General features: G+C 37.2%; 2 protein-coding genes across 2 annotated transcripts in view; both read right to left on the reverse strand.

Annotated features, from left to right (window-relative positions):
* Positions 1 to 12,153, reverse strand: part of MLANA (melan-A) — a 93,626-nt gene extending 81,473 nt beyond the window's left edge. Inside the window, exon 1 of the mRNA XM_069881258.1 lies at positions 12,149 to 12,153. Within this exon, the coding sequence (XP_069737359.1) occupies positions 12,149 to 12,150 (2 nt within the window). The 5' untranslated portion in view covers positions 12,151 to 12,153. The remainder of the gene's footprint in view (positions 1 to 12,148) is intronic.
* RIC1 (RIC1 homolog, RAB6A GEF complex partner 1) overlaps positions 1 to 20,710 on the reverse strand; it is a 46,408-nt gene extending 25,698 nt beyond the window's left edge. The window contains exons 1-3 of the mRNA XM_069881240.1: positions 20,222 to 20,710; positions 9,707 to 9,814; positions 6,080 to 6,156 (exon numbers count right to left, since the gene is read on the reverse strand). Of these exons, the coding sequence (XP_069737341.1) occupies positions 6,080 to 6,156; positions 9,707 to 9,814; positions 20,222 to 20,362 (326 nt within the window). The 5' untranslated portion in view covers positions 20,363 to 20,710. The remainder of the gene's footprint in view (positions 1 to 6,079; positions 6,157 to 9,706; positions 9,815 to 20,221) is intronic.
* Positions 20,711 to 21,081: the final 371 nt, after the last annotated feature.

Genomic DNA, 21,081 nt, shown 5'->3' on the forward strand with positions numbered 1-21,081 from the left:
TTTTTAGTACAGCCTTTTCTATGCAATTAATAACAGGTCTCTGCAGTTTGAGAAGAGAAATAACTAGCTAGCATGATTAATCAACTATTCATATAAACAGTTTACCAAACTATTATTCCAGTTGCAAAGATTTCTTGATGATATTTTAAACCTCCTGAACCACATCAAGAGATAGTAAGTGACATAATGGTTAATAAAAAAAAAATTCTACAACTAATATACCTTTAAAAATCCATTTTCCAACCAATGCCAAAGCCAACTTATGAGGAAAACCACACTGTTACTATCTAGCACAAGCTAAATCAAAATTTATTAAGTTAATTAACTGTACAACTTATCAGTTACCTTTGCAAAGTTTAAAGTTCAAAACCTTTATACACACTAATTTTAAGTCTACTGAATAAGGAAGAAAAAAATCCCTATTGATGAGGTAATTTATAGCAGCTATAAAACACCTTGCTACAGAAAAGGAAAAAGCTTTGAGAAGTTCCAGAAAGAGCAGGACAAGAATACAGGAACCAGATGAATAAGCAACAGTATAGAATTGTAAACTAGGATATAAACACCAGCTTGTTCACCTTAGAAAACAACTTCAATTTTTAAGGCATTTTCAGGTACTTAAGAACTTATAGCATTGAGACCTCATTGTAAATTTACACAACATTCATATCATCTCTCCATCCCTCTCCCAAATGCAATCTCCACTTGAGGACATAAAGAAATATGAGGCAAAAGAATCTTCAATTACCACATCATTAGTCACAAATTTCTTTCTATTTTGAATTTTTTAAACGTATTAAGTCAATGCACTTTGTTTATTCAAGGGACAATAGTTCAGTACAGGGAAGCCTCTACTATTACAGGGTGAAACAAAGGAACAAACTCTTTTTGGAACTCCTCAAAAATGATTACCATACTTCACCACAGTCTACAAACCTACAAATCTGCTTGTATGCACTGCCTCTTTTCTTGAAAGTATCACAGGTGAACTACTTCTATTTTACTGTTCTGTTACCTTACCACATGTACATTTTCTTCATGTTTTATGTTGAAATGACTTTTGTAATATGCCAAATTAGACAGAACTCATTGGAGCAGGACTCTGTACTGCTCACTGCAGTAAAGTATCCCAGAAAATGGGCTAATGGCCAATACCAATTCTCTTCCAAGTCTGCTCTGAATTGAAGCCAAGTCTCTAAGCACTGGAATGAAGCTGCAGACTATTCTGGCTCAATCTAAGAAAAAAAACAAACACAATAACTGGGGTGGTTTTTTTCTGTTTTTCATCTAAGAAATCGAGTGGGATACCTCAGACTTTTATTGACCATGAATGTTTGTTCAATCCAGGAACAGACTAGCAATTCCTAGCTAAATATCAACAGAGCCAGAAATATTTTCTTCAATGGAACAACTGTAATTGATAGCAGTCCTAAAATATTACAAATTTGACAAAACTGATCAATTGACTCCAGCAAAAATTTTCTAAGTTACCTTTCTTTTACATATATATAAGTATTCAGAATTCATTACAGAATATTGTACTTATGAGCTCTTGCTTCATCACATTAATCTAACAACAGGTTTTACATTAAATGTGCATAATGCTGACCAGGTCACTTTCTTAACCCTTACCGTACCTACAGAGGTATATTTTAAACTGATTAAACTCTATAGGTACAAAATAGTCAGTATTTAGAAGTAATTTCCTGCTCAATCATCTTTAAGTATTTAATGTATTCTCTATGCCCTCAGATATTGATAGAACAAACTTACAAAGGCTTTGTGGGCCATCACTTCCATTAAAACACTGAATTTCAGAATATAAAGACAATTACAACAGGTTGTCATGAAAAGGAGGAAGTCACACCAAACAGGCATTTTTAAACAGGAAATCAAGGTCCTAGACTCTGATTCTGCTTAGTTTTAAACAAACAAAAGCAGGGGGAGTTCATTTAGCCTTATTTCCTACACTACTAAAAGACAAGGAGAGGCAAAAACTCTTGTATTCAAACACGATGAAAGCTTGGCATCAACTTGCACTTTAGCTGTTACACTAAACTTGTGTTGGTTAGATTAGTCAACAGAGACTTGGCTCTAAAAAAATCAAGAATTATACTGCGATTAGATACAATGCAATGCATACCGAGTCAAAATTAAAAAAAGTAAAAGTGTTTCTGTCAATTCCCATGCAGTTGCTTTGAGAGTTTTTTTTTTGTTTGGGTTTTGTTCAGGTTTCTTTTTTTAACCTGAGACATTTAGTGCAAGGTACTAGTAAAAAAACTTTTGCAAGCGTAATTACAGTTTACACAGTAACTGTATGCTAGAACAGTTCTGTGCCTTTTCTCCACAAGCATTCCTCTCCATAAATAAGGAGTGATTCTGATTTTCAGCAACTTTTTTCAGTCATTTTCTTCAAATCAAGGCTAAGCCATTATCATGCGAATTTCAAAGCAGTTATTTAAAAATACCAACACCACAAAAAGCTGTTACTTTGCTGCAGCTACGAGCAACTCTATTTGGATGACTGCAAAAATAACCGAGGTCAAGAAAGTGGCTGTCTATCATACACCTTAACACTCACTTTTCTGACATTGCCTTATTTTTTTTTTTTTAATTATGGCAAAACAGTCATGTTTCATTTAAATGAGAGCTAAGCTAACAGACTTCACAGACAAACCTCCTCAATGTTTTAACTACTATGGGACCAAACCTATCTGCAAGTTCAACTTCAAGATCCTGACTAAACTAGATAATCTTGCACCTGGATTGCAGCACAGCTGAGGATGCTCTACTGGCATGTCCTCCCAGTGCACTACCAACTCATTACCCTGACCTACACTGCTTAAGAACTCATTTCAAGCTGAAGTTGCATTAAGAGACTCTTTCTTTGTGTAGTCACTATGATTCAATGTTTGTCAGGACTGGCCATTATCACTCAATTTCTTGATACCACAGAACAGGCTTCATTCAGTTTACAAAAAGTTGGTAGATATGGATAGTTCATCAACATTAAGAATTTTTCCTAACTTTAAAAAGTAGAATAAGATTGAAATTTTAGGAGCACTGACAGAAGCTCACTAGCTAAACCAAACAAATAAAAAAAAAACCCCAAAGCAAAAAACCCAACCCCCCCACAACTGACAATATTCTACCATATCTCTTAACTTTTTGGTACGTTGCGAAGATTTCCAGGAAGCATAGTGGTAAACAAAAGACTTTCACCTTGAACATGAAATGTGTTGAGACCTACGTTTGAACACCTTCTCCATCCATCTCACTGTTTTTACTGACTTGTTTACAGCAGGTGTCCTGTCACACCACTAATACAAGGACATCCTTACACCTTTATGCTCTACAAAAATCATCACCTTCTCACTCACTTTGCCTAATGTGGGTAAATAATCACATAACACAGAGCTGGACAAGATGTAATTAATATTTACATGAGAGTTAAAATGTTGCGAGCATTTATTATGAACTATCATAGCAGAATTATCATGTCAGTATCACCGACTAGTTTGTCCATGTTCTTCCCAGTGCTGCTTCTGACTGTTAATTCAAGGTCACCACTTTCTCATGTCAGCATTTTACTACATGCCAACTTGCAAGCTAAGCTACTGGAATCCAGGGGAGGGGATGGGAAGGAGTAAAGAAAGGAGATGGGCAGGTTTAGTTTCCCCATTGGGTCAGCAACCTGACTTTACTTAAGGCATAGCTGCACAATCATTGCTGCCAAAATACAGGAAGGAGCCAAGAACACTGTTACAGTGAGAGAGGACAGTAAACTCATGTCCCCTTTCAAGCACAAGGCGAGTCACATACGAGTCCTTTCAATGGACTTCAGAGTTAACCACGTTAATTTGGTATTGTTCAGTTCAGTAGAAATGAAATGCCAGCACTTCAGTGAAATAACGTCTTCTGAAAATGAACATATGCCACAGGAAAGTTAAAACTTTAAATTCTGGGTTTGGGTTCAGTTCGTTTATTTCTTAATTTTGGGCTGGGTTTTTGTTTATTTTTTTTTTTTAGTATTTCTATCTACAAAGTGATCAGTAAAAGTGCCTACAGGCAGTGCATTGTATCTGCACCAAAAAAAGAGTTATTCCCATTATAACAGCTTATACAATAATTTTTATTAGTCACATCAGGCATGATTCACACACTATGTTTGCATCTTTCTTTCAGTCTAATACAACCAGAACAGTAGTACTTTTCTATAGGTTTTCAAAATTGAGGGCTAAATATAGACAGAGTAGTGATCCCAGTAAATTCAGTGACACCATACATCATCTTTAAGTTAAGCACATGCAACAGCCTTAGCAGACTGAGCAACCTATCATAAACACCTTGTCTTATTCACACAAAGAATCAGCATTATACCCATTTGAGCCATACAAATATACCTCAAAATCCTTATCATTCAACACACAACTAACAGAAAGACTTCTTCATAAAATACACACTTCTAGTTGCTAACACAAATCAATTACCAATGTTTATATAAATGTTAGACTGGTTAATCAACCACTTCATAGGTATAACCCTCCTACCTGTGGCATGCCTAAACAAACTTTCCAAAGCTTCTTTAAGTCTTACTCCATATTTTATATATATTTCCACATATTTTCTGATTTAAAAAAGAAAACAAAATGTTTTCAAATAGAAAAAAAGGAACATACCATAAACCACTGTTCAGTCTTTTCCATTATGTTCAGCTGAAGATGCACTATCCCTTTATTTATTTTAACAGGTTGCAGCAACAGGCTGTCTGCTTTTTTTTTTTTCTGACGACAGCAAGTTAGATATGAAAAGTCTGTTTGAAAAATGCTACCCAAGTCTCAGAAAAGGCAAGTAATGAAATACAGACAACCTGGCTACCTTAGTTTTCAGTTTTTGAAAAACAGACAAGTAAGTTGCAACATCAATTCTATTTAATTCCAGGGCTATTTCAGATGCCAATAGATGCATTACAGTAGCAATGCACACTGAATTTTCCACTAAGTAAATCAAGAATTCACTCTGAAATCATTTACTACCTGACAAGTAACTACTTCCTATGAGCCCTTGTAAAAGAATAGAGATACAAAATTTAAATTTTTCTGAAGACCAGATTTTTTTTAATCAGCATTCATGGTTTAGTAGTCATGGTACAAAAAAATCAATATGATTTCCTCACAGACATCTCCATTTGGAAACACTCATCGATCAATTTCAACTCATTTTATACTTACAAAAAAACCTTAATTTTAAGATGACAAGCACTAACATAATATGAAGGTATATGCAGAGATGTATTAAAAGAAAAGTTTCTAGCCAATAAGAAATCAAGAGTGTTTTATTATTCCTGTTGACAAATTTGATCCAATCCATGACTACAGATTCTGCCTACCTAAACACACAGACGCATACAAAAACAACCCTGGAGGTTTTATTTTATTCATATTTTCCAATTTGACCAAATTCTACTTGAAGTCAATTTTGTCAATCACAAATACATCCAATATAGAGTCACATTTTAACAAATAAAATGTATTCTGTCATTGACAATAAAGAAAATATGATGGCGATAGTATAACACACTGCAGCTAAAATATTTGCATATTTTTAATCAGAATGGTTCATGGACTTTAGAAAATATTGAGAATTTATTCCCACTTGTTTCAAAAGTCTCTAGGTTATTACAAAACTTCAGGCTTGAAGAGGAATCTATTAAAAAGTTGCATCCTAGCATTTCCTAAGAAATATGGCTTATTTTACTGAGTTATTCAAAAGGAATTATTAAAGCTTGTTACAGATCATGAATTCAACAGAATACTATGAATTATAAAACTACAGACAATTTTAACCCTGCTATTTAGTTTTTTGAGAGGCTGAAAGATGGACCCAGGGAATCTTACAAGCACCAATTAGATCTACTTCTCCTCTGGTCCGACTAACTCACAGGAATGATGCTTCATATACTTATGAAGTTTTGAAACATACTTTGGAAAAAAATATTTTTAATATAAAAACTGCTTAGGATTTGTGTAGTCATATTTTCCCACACTGTGGGGATGCAAAGAAAGTTTAAAATACTTACTTAGGATAAATTGGCTCATAAAGGTATTTGTCTCTTGCTGATGGGATTTCAAAAAACAAGATGTATCCATTTGCAGTCTAAAAGAGAAACAATAATAAGATATACATCTGGTCTTATCTGCATGAGTAAAACCTACACAGACTCTTGAGAATTCTACATAAGTGTCATACATTGAACACAAATACACATTCATATTAAGTTGCAGATATATTAAAATACTGGAAATTAATTCCAGATAAAATCCATACTAACCCTTAAAGCCCACTCAATAGATCACTCAGTAGGTAGAAGAATGGGAAAACACCCACTGTTGATACACGTGCCCAGCAGAAATCTTCCTCCAATTTGTAAGAATGCATAAAACAAGACAGCTAGATCAGATATACATAACCTGGGTACCTAACTCCCACCAACAAAGAGAATTAACGCAGAAAGCATGTAGAAGGCAGCAAGCCTTCAGTGCAAGTCCTCCTGGTGTTTGAGCACATGTAGACACTACAGTGTAAAGACATTAAGCAGCGACTCTTGACACTGGTCAGCCAGGTACTTTTCAAAAAAAACTCATGTCACACAGTATCTTTAGATACCACAACACCTTTTCAAAATCTTCCAGTGTCTGAAAGAAATTCTGCTATATTCTACTATAACTCAGCCTAAGTCATATTCTCTCATTCAGTAAGACACACTTCAAATTATAACACTATTAATAGAACAAATATAAATAATTTAGTAATCAGGTACGCCAGTGATGACTAGAAGATGATCCAGTGTTTGTATATGCACAGAACGTGCTAGCGACCAATTAGGTTAGTTGTTCAAAAAGTACAAATTTATCCTTCAGGCAACACAACAAATGCATTTTGCTTAAACAGTGCTTCTGTCAAATCACTTTAATATGGGCTGAGCATGTACCCAAAGCACTATTACTGGATTCAAGAAGCAGTGAAATGAATGGTTTCAAGTTGCCTTGCAAGGTGGCTTCCTTTTCTTTAAATAAAAGAAAATGTAACACACTTGTCAGCTTAATTTTTCAGTTCACAGATGCTGTTTTTCCCCAGTCAAATATTTTCCTTTCCATAAAGAAATTTATGTTTGGGCTTCAAAGTCCAAGGAACACAATTATTTTCATTCAAAGCAAGTTATCTTTCTCATGCAAGAATAAAGTTTGAACCATAACAGTGAGCTTGAGAGAGGCTGAAAATAAACAGAAGCTTTTCTACATGCAGTAATATAATATTCAGGTATTACGTGGAAAAGAAATGTACTCATTTCTAACATCTTTACAGGTTTTTTCCATTACATCATTAAATATTTAACCTGTAAATTATCCTACCCTGGAAGGAAAAGTAAAACAATACTGTGAAGCATCTTTACACTGATATTACAGTACAAAGGGCCTTACAGAACACTATTGAAAGCACGAAGTTGCTACTGCTACAGTTTCATTTCTCAATAGAACCTCAAATTCCATGAAGAGCTGGGTTAAGTGCAGAACCATTCAACCACATGCTTTCTCAGAACTGATCACATTCATCCACACAGTTTTCTATACTTCTTCAGAAATGTATTGCAGTTCAACTTACTAAAGTAACCATCACTGTCATCTGTTCCCTGATATTCTCATCTCTGATAGTCAGAAGTATAAACATACAGCATCTTGCAAAGGATCTCACTACATGGCTTCTGGTATGCTACGACGTTTAGTAAAGCTCAGCTTTAGCTATGAGAACGTATAAGTCTATGTCAGAGGACTGCCTGTAGCAGGCAAAGGACCAAAGCTCCTTGTCTATCTCTCTACATGGAAGCACCTTGACCCAGTTCAAGTTTGTTTAACTACTAGAATTAGCTAACTTGGGTACAGGTACTAATCTAGAAAAGGAAAAAATATTTTCCAGTAACACTGGAAAAATTACGAATGTAATATGAGAGAATAAACTACAAAACACCAGAGAAGTTCAGTTTAGGAAATATGCCAACAGTTCAGCAACAGAAGATACGGGAATAAAATAAGTTAGAATTGCTAAGGTCTGATGACAGTGTGAGAATTCCTTTAGTCTGTTTCACTGCATACCATTAAAGCTACTTGAGGTATTTTATAAAGCCTTATATGCTAGACCAAAGTTTACCTTCAGTACAAATAATTATTACCTCAAAGCACATGCTGCAAAGTGATTATTTTCACAGATATGCTCTAGATACTTGGCAATCAAAAAACACTGCATATCACTACCCTAGTGGATACTGATCCCAGCTATGGTCCCTATAATAACGTTATTTAAAAAAAAAAGAATATACCACTTGGCTAACAGTTACATACTAGGCTTTTTCTCCACTTTCTTAAAAGCAAAGTACAACATAATTTAATTATTACATAAAACTACTTTAATCAAGAAACACAAGCACACAGGTAATAACGGGCAAGAAACTTAATCACCTAACTCAGCTTTCAAACTAACACTTTTAGCTATTGCTCAGGACATCTGGTTTTTCAACAAAACTAGCAGTACAAAGTATTCTTTTTTTAATTAACAACTAGCTTTGCTATTGCTCCTTCATTTGTAGCTGTTAGTTTTCTTCTTAAGAAGAAGTAACAAAGATGGGAGAAAATGTTTGTCTTGGAAAAAAGATCACAGTTTTACTTGAGGATAAAGTTATCATGCAGGAACAACTTCTTCATTAATCTCCCAAAGCTGCCCTTCTGTCCCGTCTCTCTATAACAAAAATACCAGCATTTGTAAATGTGGTCTTTCAGGAGGACTCACTAATTGTTTCAAAATAAACTTCAGATATATTCAAAAAACATACTAAAAAAAACTGGCAAAACAGAGCTGGTGTTACAACTAGCATAACAAACATGCTTGACTATATTATTAGTATATATACACCCAGAAGATGCAATATAAGCATAAGAAATGAAGAATATTAGAAATATAGTGACACTATTTTATAAACTGTTTGAACATTTTGAATTAATTTGTGTGAAACTGAAGTTCACACATTGAGACTCTATGGGTATTTAGATTCTAACATCTTCTGCCAAAATGAACACTATACATTTAGCTGGAGAAAAACACAAACATACAGCAACTGAACTGGCAGAAACTAAACGTAGTCTGACTGTCAGCTGAGCCATAAGGTCTCTTGAGCATATGGATCCCAAAATCACAGAAAAAAACATAGCATGCAAGGTATTTCTGTTTAACAATCTATACCTCTTCTGAACTACTGCATAAAGATACAGTTAAAATACATTTGGACTGTCCATTTGCAATTATAAACTGTATAATAAAAATGAAGAATTCTTTTTTATTCATAGCAAATGGTACATAAGTCTTATTTCTAAAGTCATAGGAGGCTGGATCAGGCCTAGCCAATACATGTATACATTACTTTAACACAAAGAACTGTAGTTCATTCTTCGGGAGGGAGGTGGGGAGGGGGAAATATAGGAAAACTACTAAAGGAAGCTTCTATCATCCAAAAAATGTTGGTAATATTCTATATTTTCACAAGATAAATACCAATTAAGTGTATATACAATCCGCAAGTTTGTGTAAGTACAGAAATAGGTAATATAAAAATCTTTGCAAGAGTTTAACCACGGTAAGAAGAAAAAGACATACTTACTGAAACAGCTATCATGGTACTGTCAGGCCGCCATTCTGCTTGTTTGTAAGGTCCGAACTGAGAAGCTGCTTTTGATAGTTCCTTGTAGCTTACTATTAATACACTGGGCTGGAAGAAAAAAAAAAAAAAATTAAATCTTGTATCTAGAAGGAATGGGATGTTTGTTACATTGTGATACGACTGTAAACAACTATGTTTCCTTAACAGGAATAGAACATTTCCCTTTAAGAAGGAGGTTGAAGAATCAGTGCATATTTGAGAATGCACTACACAACAGTGCTCTTAAAGGGAATTTATGTAGAACTCTTGCTACACTGCCATTCTTAATCTCACTCTTTAAAATCGAGGACACATAAATAAAATTACTTACCCAGAGAATTAATGAATACAGAAGTAGTTCCAAGCCAGACAAAGGGTGACTGATACTTAGAATGGAAAAAAAAGCATTTCAAACAGCCTTGTATAATGAAAAGGACTGTCAAATTAACTATGATGAGATATACTATACAAAGTATTTGGCACAATCCACTTGCTTACTTTTTACTAAATGGATGGGCTGTTGTATTAAAGGGAATGATCATCAGGAAATCTGTTTTCCATCTCTTCAAGTAAAGGTTGCCAGAAATTGTGCAGGAAGTCTACCTTTAGAGTTTGCTGAAAAGATTTTGCATATGCTGAGATTCACCCAGCAGAACCTTTGCTCCTGGGAATAGGGAAGAGCTTTAAGGTCACGAAGCCCAGAAAAAATGAGCACAGGCACCAAGTCTTTACCTCTTTTCACAAAAGCAGTTGACATCTGTGACACAAAAACCTGATGAAAAGTTACCCTTCCTTGCTCCAGTGCTTAGAAACATTCTTCTTCCTTAAACATATTTAAGAACTGTTGAACTTTCTGGCTCCTGAACCTCTAATTGCTTTCATCTTAGACAGGTATTCCCCCTTCTGCCACTCTCTGCCACAATGAGGTGGCAACAGAGAAATATGTACATATAATAGTTAGATGACAACTGCACTTCCTCAGTCTTCAGTTAAACTAAACAAGAAAAGCTTCACTTTTTGTAAAGAAGTTTCCCCTCATCCTTCTAACAGATGCTCCCCTTAACTTTATCAACACCAATTTTTCTTCAGAGATAAGCAACAAACTGTACTAAAAAAAGTACACTTCTCCAGCTGCTGGAAAGGAACCAAAACATGAAACAGTAATGACTTTTTGCTGAAAGTAATGACGAAATCACTTCGGAAAGCTTGCCTTCCACCACTAGGACCAGGAGTTACGGCAACTTCATTAGTTGATAAAATTCAATTAAACAGCAGAAGCTGGTTCAACATAGCCAAAAAGAAGTAATTCCACCCAGAAATCCTGTGGGCATCTGCTACCCTGGAATGAGGTGGGTACCTACATCATATTTGGAATCAGTTGCTTCAGTTTCCCTCATGAAAAAGAAGCTACAAATTCATTTAAAAGAAAAAAATAGTACAGAACAAAGTAATTTAAATGTTTTCCCCACACATACAAATAAGAAGCTGAATTAATAGTGCACAGGCAGTCTGAGCTTTAGTAAATTCATAGCATGACTCTGCACCCACTAAACAGCATTATTACCCAAATTTCACCCCCATGTAGAACTGAATTATCAAAAATAAATATTTATACTGTAAAGCATAATAAGCAAACTAATCTTTATCCTAAGAACTACTTACACCAGCTTTTTTTATTCATGTGGCTTCTTTTGCAGATATTTGCAAATCAAATTATCTAACATAGATAACTAGCTATTATTAACAGACTGTTCTCTTGAACTACATATTTCACTGCTTGGCTTAGATTAAAGCTTAAGTGCCTTAAACACATGGAGAAAAACTGCCTAGTGACCATACAATCAAATAATTCAATAGGTCACAAAAGCTACCGAGCTAATGGTTAAACCATATATATTGCACTGATAGAATTTATTTCCACACATTCCACAACTCAAAAGCATTATTTCATATGTGAGAAAAACCCTGACATACAAACTTTATCCCACTGCTTACAAGCTTCCTACAAAAGCGTGAATTGCTACAAGGTTAACAAAGCTAGAAGAGCAAGAGAAAGAAATGGTCACTTCACTTTCGAAGTCACGTGTTACATCTGAAGTGATCAAAGACAAATAATGGCATACGAATAATTTCTATAAGCAGGAGTATACCAACCTAATTTTAATTACTTGCCTCAGGCAGATCAAGTCACATTTTTAATGAAAATAAGGGCCTAGTTAGAATATAAGCAGTACAGGTTTAGATTCCACTACACTGAATTTTCCCTAAATCTTTTTTTTTTCTGTTGGCAAAAAATAACTCTGTGTCAGCTTCATGAAAACTCCATGTTTTCCCCTATTCATACTTTTGCAGGCATCTAATAAAACTGTAAAAAAAAATCTAGTTAAGCATAACTAATAAAACATCCTTCAAACAAGCCAACAATACTGATCCTACTTCTCTATAACACTTCAAATCTGCTTGCTGTAAATATTGATGGTAGAGTCACAGCTTTTGGACAAACTGGTTAATTCTAGAAATATAGCAAATGCCCTAGTAAATAAAGGGTCATTTAAAAGAAAGCTAATGTTTTAAGGGAAAAAAAGACTGAGGAGGAAAGAATTAAGTAATTATTTACTCAAATTGCAACTTAAAATGGGTAAAAGCTTCCTAAAACAGAAAGCAGCATATCGGGCATGCCACAATTCAGCGCTGAGAAAATCTAGCATTTTGATACAGTACATTTTACCTCTCACAAGGAATGCAAGGTCAGGCAAAACAGAAGTTGCCACTCACTTATGAGCAGAACAGAAGATGGATGCTCACAGTATAACAAAAATGGTACAAAAATACCCCAAAACAACAAAAAAGGGAAAAGATAAGCTTAAAAGAACAGAGAAAGATCATTACCAAAGAACAAAACAAGTTCTCCAGTACTCTACCTAATGCTACTGAAAAGAGACAAACAGAACTTCTTGTTCCCACAGTTGAAATACACTTTGTCTCTTTCCCTTCTTCTACACCATCCAGTTACTCTAGTGACTTTTTCACAAGAGCACTGTCCACAGGAGCCCTTACTCTCCATCTTAACACCCCTCAACAATGCCCTTCTAGCATAAAACATGCCTTTTTCACTGATGTGAGATTATGACAACATTCAGAAGAGACAGATGAAAGCAAACGTACTTTGGATGACCAATGCTCAAACAGAGGATTTGTACTAGTTATAAAGCAGTAAGGCAGCAAGCTAACTACATGAGAAAAGTTACCTAACTGAAACTAACTTTAAGTCTCAGTTTTGGCTCATTATCAGTTGTTGTCATACAATAAGAATTGCTCTGGACTTTTCACTAAATAAGATGAGCTCTGTGTCAACTTTATGTCCAAATACCTAAGCAAACAATTTAAAAAAACAACAATGAAACAACACAAACACCCAAACTCACCCTGAAATAATTTAGAATTGTTACTATTTAATTCTATCCGATCAAATACACCATCTTTTCCATTCCCTTTTTAAGCAATAACTATGAGCAGCGCAAGTAGTCTCAGAACACTGAAACATACAAAGTAGTTTTTATGAAGATATCTATTGACATACAAATCCTGCAGCAAGCTTAGACACAGGATATTACCACTTCACTTCTCTATACACAAATGTTCTACCACATTTGATGTAAATGCAAATCAAGTAGAAATTTAAACCCGAAACAGAGATGTAAATGTTGTTCTGAACAGACCACCTTTAAATAGTACAAGTCGTACAAGACTTGAACAGCAGTGCTCACAGGAGCAACCGTCTGTCCTAAATGAGACGAAGTGCTTCAAAGAAAATTATAACAAATTTGAGACCAGTACAATCATTGTTTGTGTAACAGAATACAAAATAATGGAAAAACGAGTTTTCCTTAACTTGGATTCTGCGGTTGGACTGCTCCAGGTTAATGACAAACTGTGCATACATTTTAAGTAGGTTAGCAAATACAGTGGAAAACTACTGGCCTAAGTTTAAGAAGTAAATACCTAATGGCATGTACACATTCAGACGTCGAAACTTCTAAGTGCTGCCTTATTTTAGTTGCTTTCTTACTATTAATCACTTAAACACAGAAAGAGAGAGACCCAAAAAACTGGCAAAAATATGAGTCTCTTGTTCAGGCCTGTGGTCACTCCTGTAAGACACCAGCACACCTTTAATTTTCATGCAAAACAAACAAGTAACTACTACATCTGTATTAAATATAAGTAGCAAAATCATATCTTTGCTTAAATTCTAGGAATGTTGCATCAACCAGGTGATATAATCAGACTCAAATTCTTATGCACTGCAAAAAGTTAAATGATCTTTTAAAAATACTGGTAAAGTTGCACTGATTCCAATTATTCCTGCCCAAATAATATCCAAGAACATAAAGAAGTTCTGAATGTTATGCTTAGCCTATCCACAGTCAACACATGCACCTCTGAGCTCCATTTCTTATTTTGCTCTTTGTATTGTAATTATAAATCCAAAGTAACTTGAATTTTAAATCCAGGCAAATTTCACAATTTTTCTTTTTTAGAGGATTCTCATCCTTAATCCACTGATTCACTAATTTATTTTCCAAAATACTTTTTATATTTAATTACAGCTTTCAGACACTGAGTATCTAAAAGACTATCAGTCTTTTCACAACTGTTATGTCCAAGAAGAAGATTCTTGTACTTGCCTAGAGCATGGAACAGTATTAGCAGTTGACAACATGGTATCGCATATTTTGTCATGGAACATTAATACAAGAACCTTCATGGCTGTAGATAACTGTCAAAATCCTAATAATTTCACTTCTTAACAATTTAATATTCTAGACAACAGAAACTATCTCATTTCAAATCAAAAGGCAACTTCTTTGAAAAACATAAACGTTATGTTTAGCCCCATAAGACAAAAACTTCAGTGCTTCATTAGGCCATAGGCACAAGACAAAAACCAAAAGCACACTGTTCTGATGAGCTTATGATTTAAACGTCAATAAACCAGAAAGGCAAGATGGAGAAAACAGAAGTATGAATGCATGCATAAGGAAGAGGAAAAATAATTTAGCAATCATTAGGGATCAGAAGAAAAAAAGACAGATGACAAAAAGCCATTTTGTCAGTAACAGAGATGCAAGGTGGTGATAAAAGAATTCCTAAAAGCAGAGTTACTTATAAGAACATAACCCCTCTAATTTGGTTTTAAAAGCAGCTAGAAAGCTTAGAATCAGCAGAGTTTCCATCTGACAAACACAGCAAAACCAGCTCCCAATACTGTGCTTCACATAAGCTACTGTGAAGAAAAAACCAAAGTGCATCAGAACCGTCAATCACTGCCTCTCCCAAGTGGAGGGTCTCAGTTAATCTACTGCTTGAAAACAGTGCCAGTGGGAAAGGTGATATTCTACAGATCTCTGCTGCTCCTCAGTCCCATGAATTGTCACATCCTTAAATTTGGTTGAAATGGAATTGCATGTGACAGAGAATAAGCTCTCTAACCTCATTTCTGATCTCACACGGGCAAAAAAAATAGTTTTGTGCAACTATTGAGACTGTCAGACTCATAACTGAGGATGCTTTTGTCTTCATGCAAGTAATTCTGAGATGCCTTTCAGGGGCCATCTATTTCATATTAATACAGGAGACACTGAAAGCCTGGTAACACCTACATAATATTCACGTGACAATTTTACATTTCACATGATGCACCACCAATCTAACATGCACTTCTAAGTCCTTTAATTACCTAAACACAAATACATCTTTATAATTACAAGCAATAGAACAACTGTTACTGACATTAAAAAATGGCCTTCTCAGACAAATGTCTGATTGGTAAGAGGTCAGCATCTCAGGGGTTAAAATACTAAGGGAAAAACCCAGCACAAGAGTCAAGACATCTTAGTTTGCACTGATGCTATCTGTGTCATATTCTCAATACAAAACCACTTACATCATTATCAAGACATCTATTGTCCATTTCACAATCAAACTTCAGATAAATATACTACAGAGATTGTATATAATCCTGTCCAGGAGAAAGCCACATATGTTAACTAATTAACTTATTCTGCTTATAGTTCTGAGATGAAAGCGTAACGCTGAAAGCGCGGTGAAAACATTTTTTTTCTTTTAATGGCCACCTGGGATAAAGATTACAAAGCCAACTGTTAATTTTTAATACATTTATTCATGTATTGTATGAACTATAAGCACTGGCGTCACAAATAATTCCTTTTATATCATGACAAAATTCCAGGTTACACTTCTCTAACAGAAACAGAGTCCCCTGTTTCGTCCTATTTGTTTAAATAAGGTACATGCTTAGATTTAAAACATGTATCAAGCTTAATTCTAATAATGCAACAGCTGGAGACTGAAAAGCATATAAGAGAATTACAAAAGCTATCTGAATATAGACTTATTCAGCATTTAGAATGAATAGAAATTACCTGGAAATCTAGGATTCTGACATGCATGCTTTCTCATAAGCTTACAGCTCATTAGAGGGATCTGATTCAACATCAGATCATCATAAAAACTGTAGTTTAAAAACAAGAAGAGATGTTAATCTGAAGCTGGTAAGCTCTTAGGTAAGTAAATGTTCCTCAAAATTAGTAGTTGGGGCAAACAACTCTTGGCTTCAAAGAGCTCACAGAACTGGTTTCGACAGGCAGAGTCACAGCAGACAGTTCAACAACCCCAGGAGTTTTCATTAAATATTCAAGGCCAGTACTTACTCCCGTCATTGCCAAAAGTCTGTTAAGATTAAAGACAGGAAATGCTGAACTATATTTACACATACAACTACATCACAGACTATTCTTGTTGCAGGCAATTAAGTCTTCAACACTTACAGGGGAAGCTCCACCCATCTCTCACACCTCCTTCATCAGCAGCATACATCTTCCCTTACCATCTAGAGCTGGGCCCAGGTGACTTATCTAGAATTCCCTGTACTACTCAAGCTCTTATTTCATGAGATAACCAAGCCAATTAAAATTAAAAGCCATTACTGTTAAAGGAGTAACATTTTCATTGAGCCAACTACAGTGCCCTTTTGATCCAGTGCCCCATGAGCCAAAAACCCCAAGTTTCTATTTTTCAGCAAGCTGAACAATCCTGTAAAAGCCATCACTAGTCCACCATACGAGCCATTAAAACACAGGTACAAGCAGGAAAGATCAGGACACTTAGGACTGCACAGCTGCCTCGTGAAACCTCACCTTTAGTTTCCAAGTCAATCTATGAAATACCTATTATCTCACTTTAGTATTTCAGAAAATTTCTTTCATGAACTGAAGTTTCTCACTGTAGACATCCAAGTACTTTACCGTACCAGAATGAAAACAATAACAAGCATTCCAATGCTGTCAATGAAAACCACTTCATCAGCTCTCAGTGTCAAGTAATCTTCTTAGGTACTTCGGCCATACATTTCTTCCAATTTAAGAAAAACACTTGGAACAAAGGTCTCCAAAGTAGGATGCATTTAATACAATCATTGCACTGGGGTGCAAGAACAAAACATTTCTTTGTACCATTAATAAATAAAGTGAAAACGTAAAAACAGGTTTATTTCAGCTTTAGCTTATTCTTTTTTTCATTTCTGTTGTGTATGCTTGATAATGTGCATAAGAGTACAGTAGAGCATGCAAGTAATTAATAAATAAATAAATGTACAAATATTGGGGGTGCATTCTCAAAAATCTTTCACCAACACTGGTGCATCATCAAAAGCGTTCACTACTCATCAATGGTCTTTCTACCTGCAAACTCACCCTTCCTTACAAAATAACATGTAAAGCAGCCAAGGACTTTTTAGCTCAAAACTGCTAACAGAATTCCATCTGTTTCTACTCACACTACTTACCTCAGTTTCTAATTTTAACGCCTATATTGTTTGCAAACTCGAACACAATCTGCACTTTGGGATGACCTTTCCTTATTTCCATTAGTTCTTAGCTCAGGGTAAGTGAAAAGGAGCTATAAACATTACCACAAAACTACTGAAAAACACATACACTGAATAGAAATTCACACACCTGGAAGTATTTCAAAGGGCCTCTTGTTCTTGAAAAATTCAAACCAGCATTTCACCAGCACTATCACTCCATTCTTACAAGAAGCCTTTCATACATAAGTGAGATACTGGTAGATCTTCACAAGAACATTTGCCTGAAGGTTTCTCTACTTCAAGAAATTGAATTAGTTCCACCTGACCAGAACTCGGCCTTCTTCCAAAGAAGGTACTTCAGATAAATGAAAACATCTTCTAGAATGCAATAACTTTAGTTTGTTTTTGAAGGTGAAGCTTAAAATCATATGTTGGACCTTTCCAAAACAAACAAAAACTGAAACAAAAAAAACCCAACAAAACAAAAAACTCCCACACCACTCCCACTAAATGCATACAAATAATGCAACAGATTGGCTTTAAAAATGTCCTTAACTGAAACCTTCGTTGCACAGGACTTTGCTAATGGGTAGATGTCCACAGAGGTGGTAAGATTGTAACCTACTTTTTAGTCTAAGATCAGTCAGTGATAAGCCTAGCGAAGTCAGCACCTTTTTCAAAAGCACTCATTGCGTACTGAATTAAAATGTATCTAAAAAAATGTTAATGACCTGTAAGCTTGCTCAACTTTTCTACATCAACTGAATTCCTTTTGTGTTCTGTCTGTAGCAAGTTATACAACATTCAGCATCTCAAAACAAGTCCAAGCATGTAAGTTAACGCACGTAGTCCTCAGGAACAGTAAAAGTAAACTACATTCTTCTCAACAGGACCTGTCTTAAGAAGACCTCTACAATGTTGTTGGTTTTTATGTATTTTCCTGGAAAACAAGACCAGCTATGCTCTGCGGACACACTCCAACTAAATCTTTAAAATTCTGTAAAACACTAGAAGAACGTATACTTTTATCTACACTATGTGCCACAAACTTAAGAAAACAGAGGCCAAGTTATGATCTTCACATAGCACAGTGACTGGGCTGATGTGTCCTATTTGGATACTTGCATAGGGTAAAAAAACAGCATCACCACACTGCCCAGGAACTAATGAACAGCCCTGCAGAGCACAATACAAGGTAAAGTGATGAAGTCTAAGTATTACTTAAAAGAAGATTTTAAGACTTCAAAGCTATGACTGCCATGTTACACCTTTCAGCTTTCTAAAACTGGATTGGTAGTTTTCTCCTGTAATCTGAGATGAACTCTATACATTATCTGGAGTTGGAGATATTTATAGACAGATTTAGGGCCTAATCTAGGCAGTATTTAAAAGGATCCAGCATCAAAATTTAAAGTTAGTATCACAGCTCTTCCATTGGCTTCATCAAATCAAACTGACAAACAGCTTTTTTGTTACCACCCTAATTCAAAGCCAATTAAAAGAGAGGCATTTACTACCAATTATTCACAGTCTCAAACTCGACACTGCTAAAGCAGCAACTCCCATGCAAAAGCCATGACAATTCTGTTTAGGGTCAAAAAACTTCTAAACTTTTCATAAAAGGAAGTTCGTGAACTTACAAAATTTGCTGTAAGTCTGTTCTGCATTTTATAAAAAATGTGTTTCATATCTCTCATGTTCACATATTCTTTTATATAAAACAGAACATATGAAGACAGATGACATGAAGCACATTTGTTAAAAAAGTACTGCTACAGGCACTCTGCATATTAAGCTCACGCACTATTTCAGTAAAAAAAAATGTTGGTCAGAAGTCTCATTTTCAGGAATAACAGGTGTTAACGACAACCAGACTGATCTTACATCTGGAGTTCTGTGTTCAGTTCTGGAATCCCCAACACAAAAAGAATATGGAGCTGTTGGAATGAGTCCAGAGGAGAGCTACAAGGATGATCAGAGGGCTGGAGCACCTCCCATATGAGGACACACTGAGAGAGTTGGGGTTGTTCAGTCTGAAGAAGAAAAGGCTTCACAGAGACCTTACTGCGATCTTCCAGTAACTGAAGGGGCTACAAGAAAGCTGGGGAGGGACTACTTGCAAAGGCTTATGGTGATAGGACTAGGGGCAATGGGTATAAACTGAGGAGGGGCAGATTTAGACTAGACACAAGGAGGAATTTCTTCACTATGAGAGTGGTGAGACACTGGAACAGGTTGCCCAGAGAAGCTGTGGCTGCCCCATTCCTGGAGGTGTTCAAGGCCAGGCTGGATGGGGCCTTGGGCAGCCTGGGCTGGTGGGCCACGCCTCTGCTCATGGCAGGGGGGTTGGAACTGAATGATCTTCAAGGTCCCTTCCAACCCAACTATTCTGACTCTATGGTTGTATGGTTTTCTTAGTACAACAATGCTATCAGTAAACACCGTGGCTTAACCACTCTGATTCACAAACAATGACATATCAGATAAACTTTAATGCCAAATTTCACAACCTTTTCTGGAACCAGAGTAAAACCCCCACATTTTACTTCAGCTGGAAAGCAGAGTCGGAAGGGCCAGATACTCACCCTGCAGTACCAAATGCTTAGCTGAGATGGGGATAATACTGCGAAGAAAGCTCTCTGCGGATCCGTCTGGATGTGAAGAGGTTCCTCCAGGGACTCCAGAGGACACAGCAGCCTCTTGGGCCAGCCGCTGAGGAAATACATGGCTGTGGATCTCCCGAGGCGCTCTAGGCTAGGCGGGGGGCATCGGCCGAAGGGGAGACGCAGGAGGGCTCGCTGCCCGCTCAGCGGCCTCCGGGCGACGGGCTCTGACCACCGGCCCGGGGGCGACCACGCATAATCTCAGCCGAGCGGCCGGGCGGGGGCAGGGCCTGGGTTGGCGGGGGCGCCGGTCACTGCTCCGAGCGCGCCCGCGGGGGCTGCGGCGGCTGCAGCGGCGGCTCCTCCGTCCCGCGGGTGCCTCGCACGCCCGCACTCTGTGTCGCTGTCGTCGTCGCTGCCGGGTCCCCTGCCGCCATCTCCCTCCTCCGGCCCCTCCTCCTTCTCCTCCCCCCCCGCTACGGCGCCTGACCGCCGCGGGCCCCGAGCGCGACGGCGACGCCGCGGCGGGGGGCGGGGCGGGGGGCGGTGCCGGAAGTGACGTCAGAGGCGCCCGGGAGGCCCCGTGACGAGGCGGAGGGCCGCGCCGCGCATGCGCGGGAGTGGGAGGGCCTGGGCGGGCGGGAGCCGGGGAGGGGGAGGGGCACCCGGCAGGGTGGGGAAGGTGGGGGAGGGCGGGAAGTGTTGGGGGCGTGCTCCGCGTATGCGCGCGGAGGGCCGGAGTTGACCACGTGACGCCGCCCCGCGTGGCGCCGCACTGGCTACACACCCCCCCCCCCGCCCCCCAAGGCCGGCGGCTTCGCACCCCGCGGAGCCGGGTGGTA

Source organism: Phaenicophaeus curvirostris, chromosome Z (genome assembly GCF_032191515.1).
Source record: "Phaenicophaeus curvirostris isolate KB17595 chromosome Z, BPBGC_Pcur_1.0, whole genome shotgun sequence".
NCBI lineage: Eukaryota > Metazoa > Chordata > Aves > Cuculiformes > Cuculidae > Phaenicophaeus > Phaenicophaeus curvirostris.